This window comes from Nicotiana tabacum, chromosome 16, assembly GCF_000715075.1.
Source record: "Nicotiana tabacum cultivar K326 chromosome 16, ASM71507v2, whole genome shotgun sequence".
Taxonomy (NCBI): domain Eukaryota; kingdom Viridiplantae; phylum Streptophyta; class Magnoliopsida; order Solanales; family Solanaceae; genus Nicotiana; species Nicotiana tabacum.
Window position 1 is genome coordinate 66364097 of NC_134095.1, and position 25752 is coordinate 66389848.

Below are 25752 nucleotides of genomic sequence, written 5' to 3' on the forward strand. Positions count from 1 at the left end.
AAGGACATGTAGTCTTGAAATTCTGGAGTTAAGTTCAAAAGTTAAAGACATGAGCAGAAGGGTATTTTGTCCGGGCAATTAAAATTTATTAAAACAGTGGCTAAAGACTAAAGACATTTTAAACAGTAGCTTAAAAATAAATACATATATTATTAGTGGCTAACCGTGTATTTCCCCTAAAATAGGCTAATGTCACAAGTGTAAACTGTGTGTATGCGTGAGAGAAAGAGACTAATGTTTACTCTCTTGCGAAAAAGTTTTATTTTGTATCTCATGCAACCTTTTTGTCATACAAATTTGTAAACTCCAATCTTAAACTTTTGGGTCTATAAAAAATCTGAGTCCACAAAATTATGAGATAAAAAAAGTTGCCTCACACCGTAGGCAAAATAAAAATTTCACTCTCTTGCGTGTCTCACTTGGGTCTTTTCGCTTACTCACCTCCCTATTCCCTCCACCTCGTACGCAGCTCCAAAATATACTAAAAGACCCAAAAGCTACACAGAAAGGGAAAGAGTGACCAAGTTCATCACTTTAATCAATCATCATTCTAATCAAATGTAATTATCCTTCTTTCTTGTTCCTGTTGTAGAAGGAGTATTAAAGAGAGTTGTAGAATCTGCTTTAAAAAATCCAAGCTTTCATCTTTTTCCCTTTTCTCTTGCTGGGTAAGTTGCTTTTATCATCACATTCTCCTATTTGGATGCTATAGCTTATTCTCACGGTGTGTCTGTGTGTTGTTACTTTCGACTTCATTTTGATAATAATTGCTTGTTCCCCGAGTCTCCTTATTTGTCTTTTTTTTTTATAACCGTGGTGTTTGGACAAGTTTGTGTGGACCTCGGCTAATTTTACGAGATACCTGCCACATCCATCAGCAACAAGTATCAGATAATTTTGTCAATCAAGGCTTGGATAGATGAGAAAGAAATCACCTTATTAGCCCTTTACATGCCTTCTTTGATTTCAAGTTCAAAAAGATGGTTTTTTTTGTTAATAAAAATATGACTCCTCCGTTTCAATTTAGATGAGTTAGTTTGACTGGCATAGAGATTAAGAAAAAAAAACAAGACTTTTGAAACTTGTGGTCTTAAAAACTTAAGGGTAAAAGCTTTGTGGTGCCATGATATTTTTGTGGTTATAAGGGTAAAATGAGTAAAATGAAAGTTTAAAGTTAAATTATTTTCAAATTTAGAAATGTGTCATTTATTTTAGAACAGACCAAAAATGAAAGTACCTCATCTAATTTGAAACGGAGGGAGTAGGTGATTTACTCCCACATGGTTGGTAGAGTTATATGTTACTTGTATTGGTGGTGAGAGATAGGAGGTACCTGATGGAATAGTTGAGGTGCGATCAAGTTGGCTCGGACACCACCGTCCTAGAAAAAAATATTTGCGAATGAGTTGTTCTTTTTGTATGGTTTGTTCTTTTACTTTAGTTGATTTAGTAAGCAGTTGTTCCCAGAGTTGGTACCATGGTAATCTTCTGTTTAGAATGTTGTTAAACTTTGTTTGGGATTGAGACTTAGTTGTTATAGTTGTAGATGTTTCTGAACTTCCAGCTCGACGTATATCTATTTGAGCAGTAAATTCGAGCAATTTCCAAGAGCGGCTTTGACGGTCTCAGTATTTTGCAGTTTTAGGTTGCTAAGACAGCTTTTCACATTTTTTTGTTTAATTTAGCTCTTGATGGGAAGACTGAGATTGAAATAGGCTGAAGGTCATATTCAGAAGATGGGTGGCATTTGCTCTAGAAGATCTGCCGCTGAGAGCACAACAGATGGTGGCATTCCACATAGTAATGGTGCTGGAGTTGTTTATCCGTCACATAGATTGCCCACACACATAAATAGTGATCCTATGCAATCTCCGGCTGGGGAAAGCACTGATAACCAACTAAGTGAATCAGCATTATCTTTTCCTGAGGTGAATAGGATTTCCCGTGGGGCTCCTATGGATGATATTTATGATGGAATTCCAAGATTGTCCAGAGATTTATCTAATAAATCTACATCAACAAGGTCAAAGCAAGTTGCAATTGCAAAGGTGAATAGTTCAAGAGCTGTTTCATCAATAAAAGTATACCTTTACGGCTTTACTGTTAAAAAGATTGCAAATATGAGTAGTCAATCACATATGCTATGTTATGTCTTTTGGCTATGACCTGGATGCATCTCTCTTTTCTTTCATTGTTAGTTATGGTCTGAAATTCGATGTAATAGTTTATAAAGATAAATGGCCCCCATTGACAATAAGCAAATATGAGGGGTGGATCCACTTATACAAATGGAAGATTTCTCAAGAAAATGGATAAATCAAATGTGAAAGAGAGAAGAAGAAACCAAGTGAAGGAACAAAAGAAATGCTTTTATTGATGCAGTGTTTGTTTTTTCGAGTATGTTATGTGAAACTAAGAATGCGGGAAACCCCGTGCGATTATGATGAGTTACTTGGTATTTTTTGCTTCATCTCTTGTAACTCCTCTGATAAAACTGTAGAATGGAATTTGATAAATCCCTGAAAATGTCTACTACTCTTTATCACAACATCGGATACTGCATGACACAGATTGTCATGGTATAGCCTCCAAAATGGATAAAGCTCACTGGATTCTGTTAACTGGAATTTATTTATTTTTTCGCTTGAAAGGTTTCGGAAGTAAGTTCACTGTTGGGGAGAGCTGGTACAGCAGGGTTCGGTAAAGCAGTAGATGTGTTGGACACACTGGGTAGCAGCATGACAAATTTAAATCTAAGTAGCGGTTTTGCGTCAAGCATGGCAACAAAGGGAATTACAATATCAATTCTGGCATTTGAAGTTGCAAACACCATTGTCAAGGGGGCCAATCTTATGCATTCCCTTTCACAAGAGAATATTAAGCATTTGAAGGAGGTGGTTCTTCCTTCAGAAGGTGTGCAGCTATTGGTATCAAACGATATGGATGAACTCTTGAGAATTGCTGCAGCAGACAAGAGGTGTGAAAGATTCTGAGATAGCTTATTGCCGTAAAGTAGATGCTACTTTCAGGTTTTGTGCGTAGAGTGTGAAATTCCTATTATTCTTGTAATATGACAGGGATGAACTGAAAATATTCTCTGGTGAAGTGGTTCGTTTTGGAAATCGCTGCAAAGATCCTCAATGGCACAACTTGGACCGTTATTTTGAAAAGTACTTGCTATAAACTTTAGTCTAGTATTGCTTGCTTGTCATCCGAACAGTGAAATGTGTGTTCATATCATTTATAGTGCATTTCGTTATATTTAGGTTGGAATCTGAACTGACACCTCATAAACAATTGAAAGAAGAAGCAGAGGCTGTAATGCAGCAGCTCATGATTTTGGTTCAATATACAGCTGTGAGTTTTCTCTCATTCGTTCTACTTTTTTTTCATCTCTTTGTGAGTAATAAAGGAACAGGAGAATATTATTAAAGATACTTCTCAACTGTTGTTTTATGGAGCTCAATTTTATACCCATACTTTACAACACACATAATAACTATTTTCCGATGTGGGACACTAAGTATACTATATATAACACTCCCCCAAGCCGGTGCATATAAATCATATGTACCGAGCTTGTTCATTTAACTTCACAAACTTTGTAACAATATCTTCTAAGAGTATTTTTTTCTATGACGATCACTCAGTCTCAATGTGTTTAGTCCTCTCATTGAATACCGGATTTAATACAATATGAAGGGCAACTTGATTATCACACGCAAGTTTCATCAGATGGATTTCTCCAAATTTCAATTCTCTGAGCAACTGTTTGACCCAAACTAGCTCACATGTTGCATAGCCATTGTTCGATATTCTACTTCTGCACTAGATCGAGCAACCACATTTTGTTTCTTGCTTTTCTAAGACACAAACTTGCTTCCTTTTTTTTTGGATGAAGTAAGTGATATCATTAATGGCATCAAATAGATGCAAATAGTACAAAAGATAGTAAATGCAAAGGTGAGTTTGTTAGCTCCATTACAGTGTGCCCTGTACTAAAGATAAGGAGCTAAAAAAGTTCAAAAACTTATCAATTACTCCAGCTATGTAAAGATAAAAGACAAACTGAGAGTGTGATTAGGAGTTGATATTCCATCAAAACATCTTCAATTCCTTTCTGTCCAGATACCCACCGAAAAACACAGGCAGGAATCATTTTCCAGATCTTCCTGATGGACCTACCAACTTTCCAAGAACTCCAGCACATGAAGGCATCCTTAAACCTTTCATGTCCAAAAACGGAACATGTTACACAAATATCTATAGCAACTGCACAATGTAGTAGGAGATGACTGTTGGTTTCTATGTTCTGATGGCACATGTAGCATCTGTTGACAATGTGTATGTTCCTTATCTGGAGATTGTCATGAGGCAAACATGCTTCGTAGAGTGCTTTTCTAGCTGAAACAAATCATCTTAGGGGGTAATTTTGTTTTCCAGATTAATTTTCATGGCCAATTATCCACCATCTCATTCTGGGCATAAAGAGTTGAATATCCTGCTTTAACAGAGTATAGACCATCTGCTTTATCACTCCATCTTAGTCTGTCTGAAATCTGCTCACTGGTTATGCAATTCTCTAATCTTTCAAGTAATTTGAGTAGCTCTTCAAGCTCCCATTCCTGTAGGTTCCTTCTGAGCTGTGGGTTCCATGCATTGTCCGCTCTATTTTGTGAGATAGTGTAGTCTGGATTACTAGGGATCAGGAAAAGATTAGGATAATCAGTTTGCAAAGCTGAATTCTTCAGCCGCTTGTCTCTCCAAAATTTTATGTTTGTCCCATTACCAACTTGCAACCTGCAGTTCTGGTAAAACAGTTTGGTTATGTTCTTCCACAAGCCTATACCATATCTAGACGTAGACACAAAATTACCTCCTACTAAAACACAATATCTAGACGTAGAGCATCTACCAGTAGGTGATCCTGCCCAACTAGCATTTGTGTATCCAACGATTTGCTCATCGTCTCGATTTTCAAAGAATAGTCCTTTGCCTGGGCCGGATTTTATATACTGGAGAATGGAGACAGCTGCATCCCAAAGAGTCCATAAACTAACTTACAATACTCATAAGAAAGGAAATGACATGCCTAGTCACTATGAGGTAATTCAACTTACCGGTCTATATCTTGTGGAATTGTTAAGAGGCCCCCCTGCCCTCGCAGAAGCTTTGCATTCCGATCTATATGAGTGTCAATGGGTCTACAACTTCTCATTCCGTATCCTCATGAATGTCTAAAGCATACTTTCTTTGGGAAATAACAATACCTGATCTAGATTGAACGACCTTATTACCTAAAAATATTTCAATTTGCCCAGATCCTTAGTCTGGAAGTGCTAAAAGAGGTGTTACATCACATCCTGATATTGCTGATAATAACGATACTGTCAACATAAATCACCAAATAAATACACAGTTTGGGAGCATCCTGGCTAACACATGACAACCTTAACAAACGAGGTTTTCAGTTAGTCAGCAGATGTCAGCTATGCAAAAGAAATCAGGAAATTGTAAGTCGCTTGTTCATGCACTGCCCAGTGGCCACTGATATATGGAACATGTTCTACTGTATTTGGCTTAAGCTGGGTCATGCCACAGAATTTGAGTGAGGACACATGAGTTGGACTCTTCGGAAAGTTGATAAGACCATAAAAAAGATTTGGCTGATGATTCTTGCAATTATTTTTGTTGTTTATGGACCGAGAGGAATAGAAGATGTTTTGATGGAATCTCAATTCTAAATTACTCGCTTAAGGCTAAATGCTTCCTCAATTTGTTTTGTTAGACTAAGTTATCCCCTGGACACTTTTTGGAGTTCGTTAGCACTCTTGTTCTAGATTGACACATTGTATAGGGGCTAACAATTTCTTTTGTATTTTTGTTTCCTGTAATTATGCTCCTTGTAACTTTGCATCTTCTTGACGCCTATTTTAACCTTATTTCATGACAAAAAAAAAACTTCCGCATCTAATCCTACCTGTGAAGCATAGGCACTAATGACATTAATTGTCTCATTTCCAGAACAAAACTCAATGAGATAGTCCTATTCCCAACTCGCTTTACCTCTACAACCTTGTCAAGTCCCCGTTCTACAATAATACCCACTCATTTTTGTTTTTGTCTACCCAACAATACCTTTATTTATAACCCGCGTTGTCTATATCTCTAGTCTTTTGACCTGTCCATTTAGTTTCCTGGAGGCATGCAATATTAACTTCCTCATTTTTAACGTTTCCACTAAATCTATTGACTTTTCTGTCAAAGAGCCTATGTTGTAGCTACCTACCTGAATCTAACTATCACGACCCTAAACTCAAACCTGTCGTGATGACACCTATCAATAAAACTAGGCCAGCCGACTCCCACAATACTACCATAATTCATTAAAAACTATGCCAAAAGACATCATGTTTAACAGAATTTCATAAAAGAAAACAAGAGTTGAACTCGAAATTTGAAATGCAGAAAATAAAGCCCCAAACATCGTGGTGTCACTGAGTCATAAGCAACTACTACAAACTGTTCTGAAAATAGCAAGACTAACATAGTCTGAGAATAACCAAAATACACTAAAGGGAAGATAAAGAAGGAGAAAAGCAGGACTGCGATCGCCAGACAGCTACCTCGCTATCTCCGATGATCTGCTACTGAGTAAATCAACAACTGCTACCGTGGCCAGAGGTACCTGGATCTGCACACAAGGTGTAAGGGGGTCACGTGAGTACACCAACTCAGTAAGTAACAAGTCCAAACTATGGACTGATAGGTAGTGACAAACTTAACCTCAACAAGTAAACAGAAGTAAACTTTTTAGAAAAGTAGGCATGCTTCCAATTAATGTATACAGCTCAAACAGTAAAATAAAATACAGATCTGAACAAAGTGAGATATAAAGCTCAGCTAAACTCTACATGCCCATGCACAGAATGTATGAAATGCACCATGTGCTCCCACTCTCAAGTGCTCAACCACTCGGTACTGCATATGGCCATCCGGCCCAGGGAAATCCATCCCGGAACATATACAACACTGACTGCAAGTCAACCAGTATCGAGGAAGAAGGGTAATCCAACCCTTTGGAGAAATCCATCTCCAGATATCAAGACTTCGGACAAATCCATGTCCAGGGAAATCCATCCCTCAATAATATCATCTGCGCTCACTGGGGGTGTGCAGACTCCGGAGGGGCTTCTACAGCCCAAGTGCTATCATAATCATCAACATAACTGCTGCGGCGTACAGTCCGATCCCATAACTATCACTCATAATCAGGCTCTCGGCCTCACTCAGTCATCACTCTCCAGTCTCACACACGAGCACACAATGCCCTGAAAACTAACCCGGAACAATGATATGATATGCCAATAAATAACAATTGAGACTGAGACATGATATGAAATGCATGAATAAGACTTAGGCCTCATTTGTTTGCACTTAATGGAGGTCTGAATCTTAATCATTCAGATCTCAGACATTATATACGTTTGTTTTTAAAGTTTGAATTTTAATTATTCAGATCTTAATCATTAAATGTGTTTGTTTTTTTACTTCACAACTACTTAATGGGTCTGAATAGGTCTGTATGATTAAGATCTATAACAGAGACTTAATTTCATTAAGATGCTATCACATATTCATTATTAATTACCGCCATCGCCTATCATTATCAACTACCACCATGCCGCCGCCACCACCATGCTAAACCACCACCCCTCCCCACCACCACGTCCACCACCACCACACCATTATCATCCTCAATCATAGCCGCCACCATTATCTACCATCACCACCCACTGTCCCTACCACTCCGACCACCATCATTCTCACCCACAATCAACACTCATCCACCTCAACTACCACCACTGACCACCCCATCAACAACCACAGTCGGCACTGCCCATCATTATAACCTACCACCACCCACCCACCACCTTCCTCAGTCACAACTACTATCACCACCCGCCATTATTCACCAACCACCACCACCATCCTCAATCATAATCGCCACTACTAACAATCACTACTAGCTACTAGCTACTAGCATGAAAAACCACCACCATCAACTACCACCGCCTCTAGTCGGCATTCACCCGTTAGCCATCACCACCAACAACTATCGTATTTTAGAAAACTGTATATTTTATTGACAGAATATTAGATTAGTTATTTCATTTGAATTTTATGTTTATTAATTTTCAAATAAAGATAAATTTTATAGATTTAGATGTTAAAAATCAAACAATCTTAACTATTTCTATTCAGATCTTAATACACATCTTAATATATTCAGATGTGTATTCAGATTCAGATGTCTTAATCTTATTACAAATCTTGATATTCAGATGTGTATTCAGATTCAGACGTCTTAATCTTAAAAAAAACAAATGAGGCCTTAGTACAGAATATCAATGAAACTAGTGAGATGACAGCAAGAAACAACCACTAGGGGTCCCAACAGTATCGGCGTAAAGCCCTAACATGATATCTAGCATGATTTACAGCTCATTTACTTAATCACATGATGGAAACACATATATAAGCAAGAACGAGTCACTAAACGGTGCCATGGGATGAACCAGGTCCCGATTCTCACGGTGCACGCCCGCACACCCGTCACTTGGCATGTGCGTCACCTCAATACTAATCACATAACACATAGTTCGGGGTTTCGAACTCTCGGAACCAAGTTTGGAAACGTTACTTACCTTAAACAAAGCAAAATCCTACTCCGCGATGACCTTGCCTCTCGAATCGGCCTCCAAACGTTCTGAATCTAGCCAAAAGTAATACAATGCAATCAATATAGGCCAAAGAACCAATTCCACAAGAAAAATTACTTAATTGGACACAAATCCCGAAATTCACTCAAACCCGGCCCACGTCTCGGAATCCGACAAAAGTCACAAAACTAGAAAGTCCATTCACTCACGAGTTTACCCATACCAAATTCATCAAAATCCGACATCAAATGGCCATTCAAATCCCCAAAATCATCTCTCCAATTTCCAAGCCTCAAACTCCCAAATTACATCTCAAAAACACACCAACTAGGTGGGAAAATCAGTGAGGAAGCATAATTATTGAATAGAAATGATCACTAGGAACTTACCTCAAGATTCACCTTCAAAATCCTCTCAAAAATCTCCAAAACCGAGCTCAAGAATGTTAGAATTGTGAAAAATCCCGGAACCCTCGTTTTTGAACCTTTTATATACTGCCCAGATGTCCTTCATTGCGATCGCGGAAATAGCCTTGCGATCGCGAAGCACAAACAGGCTGCCCCACATTTTAACCTTACTCGATCGCGAAAATACACATGCGATCGCGAATCACAATCTCTCAAAATTACGCGAACGCGCCCAGCTCTACGCGATTGCATAGAGCAAATTCCTTCACCTCACTACTGCTCCAAATCCTTCTACGCGAACGTGACCTCAGCCACGCGTCCGCGATGCACAACTTCGCATACCTACACGATCGCGATCCTATCTCTGCAATCGCGTAGAACAAACTCACCTCTGCCCCCAAATAAGCCTACATGATCGCGAATGGACTCCTACGATCGCGTACAAGGAAACTAGAAACAGCCGATACTAGATATAAGCAATTCAGCCATGTTGCCAATCAAAAACCAAGTCCGTTAACCACCTGAAACTCACCCGAGGCTTTGGGACCTCAACCAAACATACCAACGCATACCATAACATCATTCAAACTTAGTCGAACCTTCGAGTCACTCAAAACAACATCAAAACACCAAATTACCCTAGGATTCAAGCCTAAGAACTTCTAAACTTTCAAATTTCACAAACGACGCCGAAACCTATCAAATCACGTCCGAATGACCCCAAATTTTGCACACAAGTCAGAAATGACACCACGAACCTACTCCAACTTCCAGAATTCCATTCCGACCCCAATATCAAAATTTCCACTGCCGACCAAAAATCGCCAAAATTCCAACTTTCGCCAATTCATGCCTAATTCTACCACGGACCTTCACATCACATTCCGGACACGCTCCTAAGTCCAAATTCACCTAATAGAGCTAACAGAATCATCAAAATTCCAATCCGAGGTCGTTTATACATAAGTCTAACATCCAGTCAACTTTCCCAACTTAAGCCTTCACAAAAGAGAGTAAGTGTCTCAATTTACTCCAAAATCACTCCGGACCCGAACCAACTAACCTGGTAAGTCAAAATACAGCTGTAGAACACAAAAGAAGCATAAAATGGGGGAACGGGGCTATAACTCTCGAAACGACCGGCCCGGTCGTTACACTAACTATCTTATAGCTTCTTTGTCCTCATCCGTCCATGAGGTGGGGACCTTTTTTGTTTTTGCACCACATCTGAGCACCAATGTGGGGGGACTAGCTTCTTTACACACGCGCGTCCATGATGGCTTATCCTTTTATAGTTTGCCCCACATCCCGGCGTTGATGTGGCGGGACTAGCTTCTTTGCCCATACCTTTTCATGATGTGGGAACCCTAACTCATATCCTACACACCCAGGCGGCGATTTGATGGAAGACCTAAGCTTATTTTCATCACTCTGTGTACTGATGTAATGTGTGCCTAGTTCATCACGTCCCAAAGATATATATATATATATATTCTGAGCATTTATTATGAATTGGCTAGTCTTATGCTGCTGCCAACCTACTGCAACCCTCCTCTGTCATTCCTATTCGGGATAGGCATTGTGAGTAAAACTCATACAGGTGGAGTTAGAGAGCTTTGTGCTTATCACAAAAATAAAAAATAAAAAAAGCAAAAGAAAAAAAGGAAAAAAAGAAAAATGATCAAAGAAGCTGGACTGGGGGCTTTATTTGCTCATTCATTTGCTGTAACTGGGGACATCTACTTGCATTCCACTTCCTTCAAACCAGATTAACCAGCTCAGGCTCTAGTAAGGAGAATTTTTTGCTTTTTGCAGGAGCTATACCATGAATGTCATGCATTGGACAGATTTGAACAAGATTATAGGCGTAAAGTTCAAGAAGACGATACTTCAAATGCTACTCAGAGAGGTATCCCATATCAACAGTTATTCCCTGTTAAATTTGTTTTTCCTTAATGCAGCTTGAAGCTCCATTTTCCATGTATGAACTCAATGTGTTTAGTGTTCGCCATATTCTTATGGTCTACCAGCATAGCAATTTTTTCATGTTGTGGTGTCTTCAGAGCACTCCATATGTCGGTATGTATGGGGTTCATTGAACAGGTTACTAATGTAACAGTGTTTAGTGAATGTTCGCATGGGGAAATCTCAAAGGTCATGAGTAAAAAGGGGGGAATTTAGGAGGAGAATGGGAAGCAACTCCGGATTTACATTTTATAATCCTTCTGAATAATCTCTGTTGAAGACTTCGTTTAGGGAATAGACATCTCTCTGGAATAGAATCAAAAGCAAATCTCACACTTTCATCCGAATATCAACTCTTGTACTGTAAGTTGTAAAGACTTCAGTTAATCTATTCTAGAGAAAAAACGTGACTTCAAAACAAGACAAGTTGCCAGCAAAGATAAAAGTTAAATAAATGTACGTTGGTCAATACGCTAATTTGAAGCCTTAATATTGTTGGTGGACTTCTAATTATGGTTTGTTGCCTTCAGGTCCAATGACCAAGTACTCTTGTTAAAAAGTCTGATCTCTAAGTGTCCAAGCATTGGATACTAACATATTTTAATAGCCAAATATAATTATTAGAAGAGATTGTTTGCACTCGATATTGCATCAGTCTGGGAACAAGTCAAATTTTCTTTAGAAAAACCGCAAATGGAAATCTTACTTTCTCATATCTGTGTCCTCGTCCTGCCTTGGGGCTATGCAGGGAAAATCGGAGCACCCCTACTCAAAAATGACTTCAAGTTCATTTTGGGTAGAAGTCAAAAGAAGGCTTTGTAGCACAATTCAAGTTTTCCCCATGGGAATTGAGGGAATGGTGTAGAATGGACTATAGGAGGCAGTCAGGCAGTGACAGTTTGCAGTAGTTGCATAGCTGGTAAATTTTTTGGTTCTTGTTTGATCGTTGAATGAAAGATTAGGTGGTACAACCAGGGAAATCTCAACCAGGTGGAGGGAATTTATACTGATCTATTGATTCTTCTTTTAGTCTTTGGTTGTAGACACCCAACATACTTCTCTATACTTTCAGGTGTGGTGAACCATAATTGTGGATCCTTTAGTTTTTAGTTCTTTCTAAAATAAACTGACAGGTTGTGGGTTCTGGCGTTGATTACTTAGTCTTCATGAGTTGTGAGTAGTTTTTACTGCTCACCTCCTTTCAGAATCTTTTCCTCTCAGACCAGTCTGTAATAACTATAGACTATTTTGTCTGGTGATCTAAAAAATTTCTTGTTGAGTATGTGGGGTTATTAGATGATCGCTTGAAGGATAATCACTTTGCAGATCAATATTGGTTTTGTGGTTCACAAGATTAAATTTTTCAATGTAACTACCAAGGTAAATGATTTAAATCAGATCCTGATTAAGGCAGGTTAATTCAAACTCTTAGTCCAAAAAAGATGTTAGGTTTGATATAGACTAGCACCTGAGTGTTTCTTAATCCTCTTTGTTTCTTGTGCTTTCTTGCCTTCTTCTTTTTCTTTTCCTTTTCTTTTTCTCATTTGCTGCATGTCTGGTATAATATTCTATGTTTAATGTTATGTAGGAGATAGCCTTCCAATTTTAAGGACAGAGTTGAAAAGTCAAAGGAAGCATGTCAAAAGCTTGAAAAAGAAATCCCTCTGGTTCAAGATATTGGAAGAGGTAGCAAGTCAATGGTGATTTATGATCTCTTTTGTTTTTGAAATTAACAATGGTAATTTGATTTCTACTTGGTGGGCTTGTTACATGATACATATTTTATATAGCATGAGATGGTTAAACTGTTTTAGATAAATTTATCAGATTTCTTTGAATTGATCAATCTTACACTCGTAATTGAAGGTGACGGAGAAGCTAGTGGACATTGTGCATTTCCTTCATTTGGAGATCCATGCTGCATTTGGCTACGCTGGTAATGCATTAGAAACTTCAATTTAACTTCTCTTGTGGTGCTTTGTTGCTGTCATGTCTGCGATAGTTGGACGAGTGATTGCTGTTATTATGATTTTTTTTCCCACTAATGTTTGTAGTCATGTTTTGTTGTATATCCTGAGAGATTCATTTTTCGATGGAACTTTCTATGTTAAATTGTTGATAAGTATGACGAAACTATACCTCGATTTGATTTTATCAAACTAGTGGGAGCTTAGTGGACTGGGCTGTCCTTTTTTTATGCTTGGCGTGAAGGTATGTACTACCAGTGATACCTATCAAGTTGTCTGTTGAAAAAGATGGTTTCTGCTGTTGAAGCATGTCTAGTGGTCTAGGGGAATCATTGGTCTTGGATGAATTTTTGAGTAATCTGCTACTAGTATTGCAGATAACAGAACTATAGTTTCTAAAGATTTTGCTTATTGCTCAATACTTGTGTGTGATGTTACAGTTACACTAATTCTACAACTAATGAGTTGATCCAATGGTCCCTTCTGAAATGGCGTATTATTTCATTTGGCAGACAGAAACCCATGGAACTCACTTGTGAACTTCTTTGTTTAATCATAATAATTATGCATTACTATGCTGATTTTGCACAACATATCTAGTTAAAATTGTATCAGCCTGTCTTGACTAGACTGCACATGGTTTATTGACTAGATTGGCAAGTTTGTGGTATCATTATTACCGTAGTCTTGATGACCCATGCAGATGGAGATAGACCTGTGAAAAACAACCACGAGAGGTTGGGATCTGCTGGTCTTGCATTGCATTATGCAAATATCATCAGTCAGATTGATATACTTGTAAGCATCCCACACCCATTATTTGAAAAATCACTGTTATTTTCAGCACACTTGCTCTTAAGTATTTTGTCTTTACTTCCATCCTTCCATCCAACCTACTTTTGTTCTCTATTGGTAATGTGAGGTTATGGAATGTGGAACACAAGTCCTGTTCTTTCTCTAGCTAGCTTAGACACCTTTTCGGTGATCATATCAACAACCCTCCTCTATGCTGGTATATGCTCTCATTGTGCTTCAAGACTCCCAGGAGAAATTGGATTGAAGCTCGCCAATCTGCCACTGAATTTGTGAATTTCAAATCTTTGCTTGAATTTGATATCTGCTAAGTTTTAGTACTTTTTGACATGCTAATGGGCAATTACATTAGTAATTCATCTGGAAATTTCCTCTTTACTTTTATGCAAAATCTTTGTCCTTCAATTTGTCATTTAGGTTTTTTTTTTCATCTTTATTCTGTTATAACAGTTTTGGAACATTAAGAATTACACTTATTTCACTTGCTAAAGCGCACCTTTTGATTCCTTTGATGACAACGCTAGTTCGTTGGTAGTCTTATATACATTTTTCCATTTCTTGTAGACATCCCCAGAGAGTTCAATAACAAAATAGTTCAAATCATTTTGAAGTGCTTATGTTCCTCTAATGTTGACTATTGAGTTAAATAGTTGATCCATAACTACTCAGCATAGAAGTCCATAAGCGTCTAACTATTTTGCCCCTACTTTCTTACTGAGATTACCAAATTCCTCATGTTCATTATGTTGATCTAGTGTTTTGATTGAGCCAACATCAAGCGGTACGTTGGCTGTTCTATTCCTTACTTTTGTAAGGTTAACGTGGTTAAAATAAATTGCACTAGGAGGACTAATTTGATCGGTCCAACAGAATCACCTTAGATGATTCAGGTGATGAGTCCAACATAATAGCTACTTTTGACTATAACCAGGGACCAAAGCATTTCAATCTGCACCATTTTCCCCCTTCAATTCCTTTTTTTTCCCGCTTCACAGCCCTCTGAGCTTATTCTTTTGCCTGAATCAACAAATTTAACTTACTTTTCTGACGGTTAACAGTACCTATAATCTTTCCTACTTGGAAATATAAAAGTTTCCTTCTTTGGGGGGGGGGGGGGGCAATGAAATTCCCTCTTACTTTTCTTGCTCTATCATTTTCTTTCCCTTTCTTGTTATTTTTATTTTATTTTTCCAAATTCTTTCCCTTTCTTCAATTGAATTCTTCTTTTTCACTTCCTTCTGAATTCTAGTTAAAAGAAGAAATAAAAATATAGAACAACTTGGCATTGGGATTGACTCAGGCTCTCAACCAGTACAAGCTAATTCTGCGAAAGTTCCCTCTGTGGTATTGACTTTACTGCTTCCCTGTCTTATCACTTATGCCTCCTCGTGTTTCTCCTTCGACATGTTGTTCCCAGATTTAATCAATAAAGCTTGGAAGAGAGGTTATATTTGTCAGAATCTTCTTCTTTTTGGCTTATGCTGAACATAATGTTCTGTTTCTCTCTGGGTTGGCAAATGGCATAGAAAATCTCAGATGCTAGGTCCAACTTAGAGACTCAACTAAGTTCCAGAAGCTATTATATTGCACCTAAATTGCTGAAAGTTAACTGAAGCAATGAATGAATTGGGTAGTCAGTTTTTCAGTTTAGTTGAGTGGAAAGCTACATAACAGACTAAATTGATCTTCCATAGTGGTAGGAACAGCTTGAGCATCTTGTTAGAGTGGCCAAGTATGGAAAGAAGGTATATTTCTCAAAAAGAGAAAAAAGAGAAGTATTTGAAGGGTTTAACTGATTTTAGCAAATGTCTAGAAGTGCTAATGTCATTCAAGCCTCTATTTTATCTTTTTGATTGTCCAATTGGCTAGTCTGGATATTGAAGTGTTTTCCATTTTGGCCGGGTTTAAACTGAAGCATCCATCCTCTTTTTTCCATGTTCTTCTCTAATCAGGAGCCCTAGTAAGATGAGAAGTTAGATAACAAGCTAACTTAGTTCTCACAAGATGGACCTTGAGATCTTAAGTTTGTTAGAGATTGTATCCCATGGAATCAAATTTTAGAGGCAAAGGCTTGTTTAGATCGTACTTTCTCTTTGCAGTATTCCATCTTCCACTCTGTTACCTATGAGAAGGTTTTAGCCAATCAGCTTTGAAAATGCCATTGTAGACGTAACCGTTAAACAAAAATCTTGAGTATTGAGATTCTGTGATGCTTGACAATTGGACTACAATTAGAAGCAATGCCACTATGACAAATGATATCTTCTCTTTTATTTTAGACTTATAGAAGGTAGCGATTATTGTAAATTAGATATTGGGATAGTGCAACTAAGATCATGATCTGACAATGTCTATTATCAGAATTTTGGAGGATCTCATTAAACTATCATCGGAGAAATTTGGCGCTTGGGCTTACTTGCAAGCTTTGTTGTGTTATAGATATACAGGTTTCACTTTTTTTTTTCTCCACAAAACTTCTGGTTCTTGTGCATAGTCCGCAAAGGGCCTCATGTTGGAGAATCATTATCAAAATGGATGTGCAATTTATTTTCCATTGATGTGTATGGTGATCACCATATTTTAGAATTTGGGACAGTGCAAATGAGTTTTTAGTATTTGATCATAACAAACCTAGCGCACCGTAAGCGCCGGAGGTGTTCTTATTGTGAAGAACAAGAGAAGAGATGAGAAAATTTGTGTTGTATGAATTGACAATGTATAAGAAGAGTTCCTCATAAAGAAGTTCTAGACCACATATACTTTGGTAAATATTTACTTCATACTCCTAGCATGATAAATAAGCATTTTACTACTAAAAATAAATTATATGCATAAAATTCTTTGGAATATTACAAGACATAGTACAATGAATCTGGTCAATATTGTAACTCTCTGTCAAGTTGGAGTATACAGATCATAGATTCCGAACATACCACACATATATTGCGTTGTTCATCAGAGTTGGATTGCATTTTTAGCGGATAAAGTGACAATCAATCTCAATATGTCTAATGGTCCTTTCGACGCTTATTGATTTAGATGCTCGATATTTATTTCATTTGTGTTACTTCTCTGAACTTTAAATTTCTTGAGTAACTGCTTAAACTATATAAGCTCACATGTCACAGGCTTATAACTGTATACTCAGCTTATGTCTTGGTCTAGCAACCATATATTTGCTTTGTACATGTTGCTTGTTCGATCAATCCTACCCTAGCTTATTAGGAATTTAGGATAGGACCTTGTCATATCCCGTATGACTTGGACTTATCTTGGCTCTCTTTTCTGAGAAGCGAGATTGTGAGACTTCGATTAGATGGTTTGGTGTGCATAGTTTTCGAGAAACATGGGATTGTGAAAGCAAGGCTTATTGCTTAATGTCTTACGTATAAAAGAGGTAGAACCTCCCCCGAGATGGTAGGTTTCCTTTAATCAAAACATAACACTTGAATGTGGATTGCCTATTGAATGAGATCTAGCCCAATATGCATTCTTAAACCTGACCCATGAATTTTTAGGTCAACTACTTCATTGGATGGACATCTAGCCTAATATGCATTTGCAAACCTGACCCGTGGATGGAAGTGTACAATAAAAACCGAAAAATCAAATTGAAGCGGAAAACCTAGTAAAACCAATGAAAGACCGACTTGCGGTTTGACTTAAAACCCGACAATATCTGGTTTGGTTTGGTGTTAAACCTCCCCAGGAAAAAAAATCCGAATCAAAATCGAACCAAACTGACTATATATGTATAAATAAGACGTATGTTTGTATATGTATTTTGAATTCAACAACTCATAACTATAAAGTAAAAATAAAATTTTTAAAACTGGATTAAGAACTTATTTATTATCTTAAGCTCATAAATGAAAATAAGTAGGGCAGCCCGGTGCACTAAGCTCTCGCTATGCACGGGGTCTGGGGAAGGGCCGGACCACAAGGGTCTATTGTACACAGCCTTACCCTGCATTTCTGCAAGAGGCTGTTTCCACGGCTCGAACCCGTGACCTCCTGGTCACATGACAACAACTTTACCAGTTACGCTAAGGCTCCCCTTTTCATAAATGAAAATAAGTAAAACCAAAAAAAAAAAATGCTGGGGGTTTTGGCCTGAATTTTTTTGCTAATTATAAATGCATCTCATATGTAACATTGAAGACTTAACTCCTTCATGACTTATTGTAAAGATAAAAAAAGGCAAAAACCAGATGCAAGTAACTAATTTAGCAATTCTTAAAGTTTGACCAACCTAATTTAACCTTTACCATAGGCAGAAATTAGGTTGTTTCGTTGGATTCGGACAAATCCACAATGGTTTCAATTTTGAAATGGAGAATAAGTGCAATAACACATGTTTTTATGCCGACAAAAATGATTTGGGTTTAACCATTTATAGTGAAATATTAAATTTATTAATTCACCTATATATAAGGCGGGAAGAAATACCCTTTAAGATACTTTCAGTTTCAAAAGAAAAATAATATGTATCATTTCATGTGTAAGTCTAAACTAGATACATTTATAACATGACATTAAATTCAGTATTTTCTTTTATTAATTCACCTATATTTAAGAAATATCCTTTTTTAGATACTTTCAATTTCAAAAGAAAATAATATGTATCATTTCATAATTAAGTCTAATCTAGACACATTTATAGTGAGATATTAAGTTCATTAGTTCTACATACAAGGTGGGACAAATTTTTTAATTTCAGTGCATGCTTGGAAAATTCACATTGACATACACCTAATATTCACGTGATTGGAGAAAAAACTAAGACCCCCGAAAAAATTGGAAAAATCAAAACTAGAAACCGACTTTATGTTGGTTTGATATGGTTAGATTTAACAAACTGACATAGTTGACTTGGTGTTTTTTGAAAGGAAAAACCAACTAAACCGAACCATGTACACTCTAACCGTGGACTTTAAGGTCGACTACTTCTAAGACAAGGAGAGCCCTTAACATGCTTGGGTGGTTATAAGAGATTGGTCGATAAGTTGAATTATCTAACCATCACATGCCCGGATGTCTCATTTGTTGTTATTTTTGTCGGTCACTTTTTGCTAGATCCTCGTGATAGTCGCTAGGATACAATGGTACACATCCTTCAACGTATCAAGAATAATCCAAGACATGACTTCAATAAGAGGATCGAGGAATTAGTGAAATTATTACGTATGCAGATGCATACCGGGCTAGATCCATGACTCCATTCGATAACTGTCTACATCCAGCTATTCTGCATCTTGGGAAGTTTCCTGTTTTTTTTCTTTAATAGGTAAGACATGAACAAATAAGCCTGCTTTCATAAATTTTGCTGCTTACCGATTGAAAACGAAGTGCCCCAAGCCATCTAAGTACTGTCTCATTTGCCAAAGAAGAGAGCTGAAACTTAAGTTGTCCCAAATCTTTAGTTTGGAAGTGAATGAAGAAACCTCATTTTAGTGTCTCACCCTTTCTGGTCATCTTCATTAATGACTTAACCTACGGATGAACATGATAGAGACACTGATGATATAGAGTGTCATGAGAAAACAATCTGACATACATGAGCTATTGCAAAATGTTGAACTACATAAGTGAACCGTCCAAACAAACTCGTGGAGACTGTTTGATGTTGACATACTAGACTGGACTCCCCTAGAGCAACAAAGTAGGTATTGCTTCATAGAAACCTCCTCCTCTAGCTCGTTATGGAGAAATGTGTCTTTGATATAGACCTAATAAAGAGACCGAGTTTCATGCATTCATAGATAGCAAGAAGAGAGAAGAGATCACCACAGTTATGAACTTTGGGTATGCTGTAACTACAATACGAGCTTTAAGTTGGTCAATTTGTCCATCAATCCCTATATTTATCAAGTATACCTATCGACACCCAAATGTAGACTTTCCGGCCAGCAACTATACTAGTTTCCATGCACTGGAATGCAAGATACACATTTCATAATCAATTTGCACATTTCATCCAGGACTAGCTAATGCCTTGGTAGCTCGTGGAGTAGAAACAGAAAATATTGACAAAACAAAAGTATACTGGTATGGAGACATCAAATGATAACTTAAGAAGTTATATAGGGGGGTGAGGGTTTTGAATGGTGTGAAAACATTTTCGAACAACGATAGTGAGATCATCTATTGGAGGCAAGGCATGACTGGGACTGGAATGCGCGCGATGAAGTAATTGAGTCATCTACTGTACTATCAATGAGGATCTCACTACTAACTAAAGGAGGAAGGTCGAGAATAGTCAAATTGTGGAAAACAAAAATATGAATGATGATGCTCAAAGAATGTTCATATTCGGAGACAAAAGTACCAATATAATGCGGGAGATTTAAGTTTTTGCAAGCTGCGAGTACCCATAAAGACATTTCACTGACATCACAGTGATTTATCTTTCCTGAAGTTACATCATGCACAAAAAGTTACTCCCAAAAACTTTATTCGGAAGTTTATACAGAGGTTCATTAGGATATTGATCGAATAAGGAATTTGATATTTTGGAGCCGATGAAGACATACAAGTTGATTAGCTAACACCAAGAACTGGTTTTATCTAAAGTTGAAGAGGAATATTATAGTGAATTACTGAAGTAGTATTGTGTCGGTAGTCCAACTAGGTGATTGTTCTTGTGCTCAACTATCCTTTTAATGTTGAGGAGTGTAATGAGATGATGACTAATGGAGTCTTTCTTGGGAAGATATGGATACTTTGAATTGACTTGTAAAAGTACTCTTTGGTATTGTCACTTTGTAAGGTACAAATTGGGACTCCTATTGGATTACAACATCCTCATAAATTTTTACGTATATAAAACAACTCAAAACCAAGTTTGCAAGGGCAGTGGGAGTAATCATCAATCAAGTGAAACAGTAATGGAAGCCAAGACTAGAACTAACTGGCTTGGTTATATATATTTTGGTGGACAAGTTCTAAAGTGGTAGATAGTCTACCATTATCTTGTTTTGGGGAAGTAGCGCATTTTTGTTTTCCAAGTTTATACAACTTGCTATCTATTGATTACATGGCGGAAAATTAGAAAGTCTCTGTCGAAGTTACGAGAGATGGTGATGACCAAGATGACCATGGATATGAAGATGGGATTCACCACTAGTAAATGCAGTGGAACCACATCCAGCCACTAATAAAGGCCTCATGACTCGTTCCCTTTATCCAATTGGCCGTCTTGTAACCTGATCTTGCACAAGAGCTCATTGATTAGTAAAGCTACTTGAACAGTCAAGGAATTTCGTCTATAATATAAGGCAAAATGGGCATTCAGGAGCATATAGGACGTAGTTAAGAGTCAAAGATGGAGTAATGAGAACTTAGTGACTCCTATGTCCATAGTTCTGGTGCCATTAGTAAGGGTGCTTATGGGTGGTAACTAAATGTTGGAAACCAGTCCTGTGATCTAAGATTCCTAAATAGAAATGAAGAGCTTTTGAGGCATGTATTTGAGTTACTGGTATATGTGATAGAGATGGACAAATACTTATTTTAGGGCTCCGTCATATTTTTCACTAGATCCACAATTGACTGATCTCCTAAATGTGCTTTCTGATTTTTGCTTTCCATTGCCATTTATGATTAGAAAAGAAGAGTAAATTGGTTTTCACTTGACTTTTAGTGGTGAATTTGACAAATCTGAAATGGACTCAGGATGCTGGAAAGCCCAAGTAACAAGTTCTTTGTCATTTTTATTTTTCTTTTGTGTTGAATGGATGTTGTCTAAAGCTGACTGGGTGCTGACATATCTCTGACTGGACTGATAACATGATGCTGACTGCTAACTAGTTTGCTGAAATTGCTGACACGGCATTGACTTGGCTGCTGATTGGATTACAATGTACCGAAAGAACTCTATATCTAGGAGTTCTATGCCATGTATATAATAAATAGTTTATTTGATGCTCCTAACACTTTAAATATTCCATTGTTAGCTAAAGAATATATCCAGAGTTATTGGAATATTACACAATATGATACAAGAAATCTGGTCAATATTATGGTGGTCATCGTGATATTGTTTGTGCCAAGATACTCATAGCTTGACAAAAGCAAACATGTTGCGAGTATTTATTGTGAGAAGATGCCTCTTTTCCTCCCCTCGTTTCGAAGTGTTTCTCAACTTTTGTTATTTTTACGTGCATTACTGTCTGTCAACTGCTGGAATTATATGTTTTACAATCTAACAGAAGCGTAACTGATCGGCATTTTCAAATCATAGCCACATTAGTTGACTAGCTTATTAAACATGTATAGATCATTGTTACACAGTTATATTTTGTGATTTCTTTATCAATCACATCGCCTATAGGCATTACTAGCTAAGATATCTCTGTTATGGTCAGGTAACTCGACCAGGGACAATTCCCCCAAGTACAAGAGATGCTCTATACCAAGGGTTGCCACCAAGCATAAAGTCAACTTTACGTTTCAAATTACTGTCATTCTCACTCAAGGAAGAGGTACTTATGGTTATATGATTTATATCGTGTCTAATGTCGAGGATGGGTTATTCTATATTTTGCTTGTGACGGGTTTGCTAGTTTCTTCCTTCGAGTTAATTGAATTGTTAACAATTTCCTTGTGCAGTTGACAGTCCTGCAAATCAAAGGTGAAATGGAGAAAACATTGCAGTGGCTTGTACCCATGGCAACCAATACTACCAAGTAAAAACTTCTGTCCATGGCAAAACTTGTTCATTGGCTATGGTTGCATGAACGTTACTATGTTCTAATTCCAATATGACTTTTGCTCTGCTAATTCTTTTTGGGACTTCTTTATCAAAAAAATAAAACTTTTTGGGACTCCTAATATTGGCGGGATGCTGTTAGGAGGTAATCTTTCCGTTTCTACATATTTTACATGACTTGAGGTGATCATTCAAAATAAAACTGCGTTGAGACTGATAAAAAGTTATCCTTATGTGATGCTGGGAACAAAAGAAAGAGAAGTAAACAATGGCTGGTATGATGAAAGAGAAGTAAACAATGGCTGGTATGATGTAGGATGTTTTAGATGGTAATTTTATTACAGAAGATGCTTTCCCGGCAAAATCATTTTCCAATTTATTTTCGTTGTTTCGTTAAGCATAAATTGGTGAAATACAATAGTGGCTGTTGGATGTGGAAGGTTGAGGCTGGGCATGGCTTTAGTGTTTGGCGATAATTATAAGTAGTAGGAATGGAAATAATGTTTACCTATAGGAATAAGTGTCAGTGGACTGAAAATGAATGTTGTTGTCCATTACATAAGTTGTTTTCCTTCATTTCATCTGAATGAAAATGATTCTCACTGTTTTCAAAGAGGAACACGTGTCATGGACTGAAAAGATGGTTTCCTAGACAAAAGCATTCTCAATAACTTCTTGGGAACTTAGTGACAGAAAATGATTTCCAACGATGACGTATGTCATATAAACTGGGCCGATCTATTTAAAGGAAAAGACATGAAAGGGTAAAAGTAGCTTACTTTGTTATTGGCTTGATAATGAATGATGTATTATTTGAAACGATAAAAAATAAAAGATGTATCATTTGACATCTGTATCCTAATATGTACATCTCTTCAGTACAAGCACTAGTTTGGCCTGCTAAAGAGTGTGGTTGGATGAGGTCTTGCCCTCCTTTTCCACCCACTCTTGTATGGTAAAAAGAAGTAGGTGGTTTATTTTTATCCTCCTCTCCTTTGATCTCTTATCAAAGTCAATCCTAATTCCTAAAACAGTTCATTTATCCTTTCCATCTTTATAGAGAAAGAAAATATAACACAATATAGATTCAGGGTTTAAATAAAAATGTCATTCCATTTCGCTTTTATGGTTGCTTTGGAAGTCAAATAGGGAAGGAAGTTGATACTTCTTAAGTCTGCCCCTGAAATTCGGAACACAGCAGACGAAAAGTAATTATGCATTACGATTTAAAATATTTTGGTTTAATCATCTCCCCGCATGCTTAATACTGTTTTTTCTTTCCAAATTTAATTTCAGGGCCCACCATGGCTTCGGATGGGTTGGAGAATGGGCAAATACAGGGTGAGCTTAAATCTGTGTGGACTAATCTTTTAATTCGATTGCATCTTCTTTTGGCTTTGTCTAATTGAAAAAAGAAAATATCTGTAGGTCCGAAATAAGCAGGAAACCTGCTAGCCAAGTTGATCTTCTTCGAATCGAGACATTGTATCATGCAGATAAGGATAAAACAGAAGCATTTATTCTTGAATTAGTGGTGTGGCTCCATCATCTTGTCAGTCAGTCAAGAATTGCTGCTAATGATGGAGTAAGATCTCCAATCCGTTCCCCTAATCAAAAGTTGATTCAGTTCTCTACCCACAAACCAAGCTCTCCATCTTCTCCGTTAACGGTTGAAGACCAAGAAATGCTTCGTGATGTGAGCAAGAGAAAACTAACTCCAGGGATTAGCAAGTCTCAAGAATTTGATACTGCAAAAACAAGGTTGAGCAAGTACCACAGGCTAAGTAAGAGCAGTAGCCATTCACCTGTAAGTGAAACCAGGAAAGACCCCTTTCCTATCAGGAGACCCTCTTCTGTTCCAGTGATCGACTTTGACATTGACCGGATGAAAGCTTTGGATGTCATTGACAGAGTGGACACAATTCGAGGTGCTTAACAGTACAACATTCGACTGCATTGCCAACTCGGATATCATGTGCATAGTGGTATAGTAGGATACTAAATTGGCAAAACGGAAATGGAGTATCTTTTAACTGGACATCGGCTCTACTGTGATGGTACAGCAGCCCTAATGCATCAACAAATCATCTTCATCATCTTCCCTTGTAGTATGGTCTATTTACGTTAGGGAACCGGATATTAACGCGTAGAGGATCAGAGATTTGTTGTAATGCAATATTTCCAGTATATTCAGGGTGCTGCGGCGAGTGGAAATGATTTTTCTTCTATTTTTGTTTTCTTAGAGGAAAAATGGGGGGCATGGTGGGTAGGTGGGTGGGGAAGAAGGTAGAGTTGAGTCCTTTTTTTGTGGAGAGAAATGTATCTTAAATTGCTATTATCTTATGTACATTGTTTTAAATAATTAAAAGTTGGGATTTTTACCTATCTATACCATATATCAAACGTTATTACCCTCAATGTTTAAGGTTTGTGTTTATTACATTTAAGCATACCAAATTACCATTTCTATACCATAATTCAAATTAGGGATATAATTAAGGGTTCATTTATATTAGGCATAATTATAGGATTGTATCTTCCCACTTTCTCTTTCCTTTCATCTCAACTATTCACAACACACACACAACTCATGATGCTCCTATGCTTCCTCTCGTTGATCATCCCCAACTGCCCACCACCGTCGAAGAATATCATATTTTCAGATTCACAAGAAAATTTTAAATTCTTTGATCAAACCGCTTGAATTCCCACGGGAAATAATAATGACAGAGAGTTCGAAATTCTTTGACCTCTTTTTTTTTTTGGGCAGTGGTTGAAGGTTACTGGTTAGCACAATCGATTGAAACTCGAAGAAGAAGAAGAAGAAGAAGAAGAAGAAGAAGAAGAAGAAGAAGAAGAAGAAGAAGAAGAAGAAGACATATTTCCAGAATTTGTAGATATTTTGTAGTCAAATTGTAGTCAAATTAGAAAAATTGTAGATAAATTGTAGAAGATTTATAGAAGTTTTAGTCTTCCCAATCTACAATTCATCTACAATTTATCTACAATTTATCTATAATATATCTACAATTCTACACTTTAACTACAATTTAACTACAATTTCTGGAAATACGTCTTCTTCTTCTTCTTCTTCTTCTTCTTCGAGTTTCAGTCTAAAATTCAGTCAAAACCAAGTCTAATCTTCACCAAAACCCCTCAAAATTGAG

General features: G+C 37.3%; 1 protein-coding gene across 2 annotated transcripts; it reads left to right on the plus strand.

Moving 5' to 3' along the window:
* Positions 1-382: 382 nt before the first annotated feature.
* On the plus strand, positions 383-24974 carry LOC107761286 (protein PSK SIMULATOR 1-like). Of its 2 annotated transcripts, none has more exons than XM_016579505.2 (13): positions 383-560; positions 1686-2048; positions 2652-2977; positions 3078-3170; positions 3267-3357; positions 10946-11039; positions 12684-12781; positions 12962-13031; positions 13766-13860; positions 22242-22358; positions 22486-22562; positions 23882-23926; positions 24014-24974. In XM_016579505.2, exons 2-13 carry the CDS (start codon positions 1737-1739, stop codon positions 24519-24521), a joined length of 1926 nt encoding a protein of 641 aa, XP_016434991.1. In that variant the 5' UTR covers positions 383-560; positions 1686-1736; the 3' UTR covers positions 24522-24974. The 2 variants fall into 2 exon arrangements, with proteins under 2 accessions (XP_016434991.1, XP_016434990.1); XM_016579504.2 differs by having other exon boundaries at positions 421-668.
* Positions 24975-25752: the final 778 nt, after the last annotated feature.